A 3,588-nucleotide genomic window follows, 5' to 3' on the forward strand; every position below is an offset into this window, starting at 1 on the left:
TGACGAGTGACGAGGGGAGCTTGGGGAGTCAGGTGCCTGCTACGCTCTTTCCTCCTCCTCGGGGTCCGAGACTCGAGCACCCAGGCTGCCCTGGGGTCCGCACCGAGAGGATGAAAAGGGGACGGGCGGCTGTGGAGGGTGCAGACGCGGCTCCAGACTGGGCTTCCTCTGCGGCGGCCCCAACCGTAAAGCCTGCGCCCGCGCCACTGACGAGGGGAGCTTGGGGAGTCAGGTGCCTGCTACGCTCTTTCCTCCTCCTCGGGGTCCGAGACTCGAGCACCCAGGCTGCCCTGGGGTCCGCACCGAGAGGATGAAAAGGGGACGGGCGGCTGTGGAGGGTGCAGACGCGGCTCCAGACTGGGCTTCCTCTGCGGCGGCCCCAACCGTAAAGCCTGCGCCCGCGCCACTCCCCGTTAGCTTGCAGCGCCAAAGGGGGATGGCGGGTCCCGGCCGGAGCTACAGCTCTGTCCACAGCCGGAGGGGGCGGGAGCGGCGCCCCGAGGGACCCGGCTGCTACCTCGCAGAGGGCCGGAAGTTCCGATGCGACATGCGCGGGGAGCCTCAACCCCCCACCCCTAGGCCACCTGCTGGAGGGCTCAGCCCCGGGGACTTGGTGGCCAAGTCGCCCGCAGCCTGCGCTGGGCCACTGAAGGTCAAATCCTGGGAGAGGCGGAAACTTGTGGGTCTTGGGAGGGTAGGTGAGGCCCGGACCTGGGTTGGGCAAACTCTAAAATGCTAACAGATGTAACCCTTCGGGGCCTAAGAACTTGGTGAGGAAAATTGCCTCTCCCTATTTAGCCTTTGAACAAGCCGCGCTTTCCTAAGCAGTCAGATCCTCAACTTCTTCCCCTCCCTCCTGCGGCCAGGCCTAGTAAATACGGGGATTACAGGTTGCTATTTTGTGAGGCACTTCCTCTTAAGGGCTGTGTTTGAGATTGCTTCATTTTGCCACTGGCTTGGGAAATTCTTCCCAACAACCAGAAGTTGCTCTGGTTCCCCAGAGAAACCAGCGTAGATGTAGTCAAAAAATAACAGTAAAAGAGGCCTGGAGTGTAGCTCAGCTCTGGAGCACTTACCTGTCATGCACAGTCCCAGGTTCCATCCACAGCACCACAAAGGGAAGCAAAAGAACAGAAGAAACAGGGGCAGCGGGTTGCACTTGTGCAATCCTAGCCCTCAGTGAAAACCGCTAATACCACAATTGCCTCCTCACTTGGGTATTAATGCTGCTCTGAAAGATAACGGTAGTCTTAAACCATCATGTTGCAAAACGTGAACAAGGTTCAGAGAAAAACAATGTTGGCTTAAAATATAGCAGCATGTGCCAGGTGTGGTGGTGCACAGCTGTAATGCCAGCACTCTTGGGAGGCTGAGGCAGGAGGATTGCAAGTTAAAGCCCAGCCTCAGCAACATTGAAATTAAGATCTTGTCTCAAAAAGGTTGCAAAAAGATAAAGGGCTGGAGGTGCAGCTCAGCGCAAAGGTACTGGATGCAAACCCCCATACTGCAAAATAAATGACAGCACAGTGCAATCCTAGGCCTCTAGGCCAGTGATGGTGGGCTTCCCACCTCCTGCTGATGCTGCACCAGCAGCAGTGAGTCCTAAGATTCAGTTCCTTGGTAGGTTGCCAGCAGAGCTCCTTGCGGCAAGGACCTCACCATGCTGCCACCATATGTGTGGTGACATCCATGTGTACCCACTCGGCCCTCAGGGCTGTCTACCAAGAGTAGTAGGTCCATGCTGGGCTCCTGTCCCGGAGGGGACACTTATGGCCCTGCGCTGGGACTGTTATGTTCCAGGCTGCTCTGGGAAACTGCAAAAATCAGATGGGTCCTCATCTGTGAGGAAGCACAGAAAACCCAAAAGGGTGGGTCTCAGACAGGAGGATTGTGTTATGGGAACTCTTGCCCAGGGAGTGTCTGGAGCCCCAGGAAGCACTCAGGAAGTGGAAGGGCCTGAATGGAGCCGCAGCCAGCTCCTGTGCTCAGCCATTGTCACCGGGCTGCAGACCTGGCCACCTGTGCCGGAGCTTCTAGGCTGCTCGTGCATGGAGCCAGCCGGTGCTAGACAGCAGCAAGCACGAGCCTCACCCAGGCCCCAGCTCATCTCAGCTGGCTGCATGGGGCCCCTACAGACACCAGCACCTAACAGGATGCACACATTTGTCTTCCTGGGCTGACCCAAGCTGGTATAAGAGCAAAGCAGAAAAGGGCCGGCAAGCTCACTCACCCTGGGGTACTTCCTGCTGCTCAGGTGGGACCTCAGTGCTGACCCTCTGGTGTCTCTTTAAGCTTGTGCTGTGAAATGATTAGTGTTGGTTTCCTTAGCTGCTGTAACAGATTAGCAACTTGAAAGCCGTGGGGCCATCACAGGTACTGTCCAGCTCTGGAGGCCATGTTAGGCTTAGATCTGGGCCCCCAGTCTCCTGTGTTTGGAGGGAAGGTGACTGGATCATGAGGCGCCGTACTCCTCTGGATTCTCTGTGGACGAGCTCATGCATATCTGAAGGTGCTGTTAAGAGGTGGGGCCTGGAGGTACATCCTTGTCCCCAGCTCCTCCCTTCTTTCTATCTGCGTCCTGCTGCCACAGGGTGAGCAGTGTTCCTCCACCAGGCCCTTCTGCTATATTTGTCTTAGAATCAGCTGACCATGGACTGAGTCCCCCAAAACTGTGAGCCAAATCAAACTCCTGTGAACTGCAAGTGTCAGGCATTTTGTCCCAGCAACAGGAAAGCTACTACGGGAAACTGGTACCACAGAAGGGCGACTGCAGGGGCTGTGTTAGCAGCTCTTAGGTTCGTGTGTACAAAAGCTGTTCTGCTTGACATTGGCAAATCACAGGGGGCCCACCTGTGCAGGGTGACGTGGAGCCCGAGGCAAATGGGCTCTCCACCTCTTCAGACAGACCTAGCCTTGAATAATCCTTTTCCTTTTTACCCAAGTACATGGGTGTACAGATTTCTGTGGCTCTAGGATGTGCAAGGTCCTGGAATGCAGCTGCCAGATGGTTTGGGGAGTGATCAGGCGCCTGGCAGAGGGGCTGTGGTGCTTTGCACCCCATATGCAACGAGGGAGGCAGCCACAAAGGCATGTGGCCTGCCCCCTGCTGCACACTTTGCAGGAGGCAGTGGTACCCGTGCCTGGAAATGGAAGCTGAGCCCACAGCTGGCCCAGGCCCGACTGGTCCTCCAGTGAGTGGCAGTGAAGAGGTATCCACTGTGAGGGCTGGGTCCTGAGCCCGAGTGGGTGCCTGGGAAGTGGGTCCTGGACTCCAGGGGCTGGGCTGGGGCAGGGAGGCCCCCAGGAGCTTCCCAGGGACCACAGTTCCCTGCTTGGAAGGAGGCAGAGGAGATGGCAGAGTGCTGCCCCCAGCGCACGTGACCCTCACAGGAAGCAGGGTCTGTCCCTCAGCCTGGGACCCATGAAGCCTCAAGTCCTCTCCCTGCCCTCTGATCGATCTGGGGGCATGGAGAGCGTCAGGCCCTGTGGCCCCACCTGCCACCGTCCGCCTTCCTCCAGGGTTAGGTCTCGCTGTCCTGCAGTGGTTGGTGCTCAGAGGGGTACCAGGCACTTGTCCAGTTCTCAGTG

The 3,588-nt window shown here is 57.7% G+C and overlaps 1 protein-coding gene across 1 annotated transcript in view; it reads right to left on the reverse strand.

The window, feature by feature from the left end:
- Tert (telomerase reverse transcriptase) overlaps nucleotides 1–549 on the reverse strand; it is a 15,992-nt gene extending 15,443 nt beyond the window's left edge. The window contains exons 1-2 of the mRNA XM_010606898.2: nucleotides 518–549; nucleotides 81–290 (exon numbers count right to left, since the gene is read on the reverse strand). Coding sequence (XP_010605200.1) covers nucleotides 81–290; nucleotides 518–549 — 242 coding nt within the window. The remainder of the gene's footprint in view (nucleotides 1–80; nucleotides 291–517) is intronic.
- Nucleotides 550–3,588: the final 3,039 nt, after the last annotated feature.

Source organism: Fukomys damarensis, unplaced genomic scaffold, assembly GCF_012274545.1.
Source record: "Fukomys damarensis isolate Sample0158 unplaced genomic scaffold, DMR_v1.0_HiC HiC_scaffold_1, whole genome shotgun sequence".
NCBI classification, from domain to species: domain Eukaryota; kingdom Metazoa; phylum Chordata; class Mammalia; order Rodentia; family Bathyergidae; genus Fukomys; species Fukomys damarensis.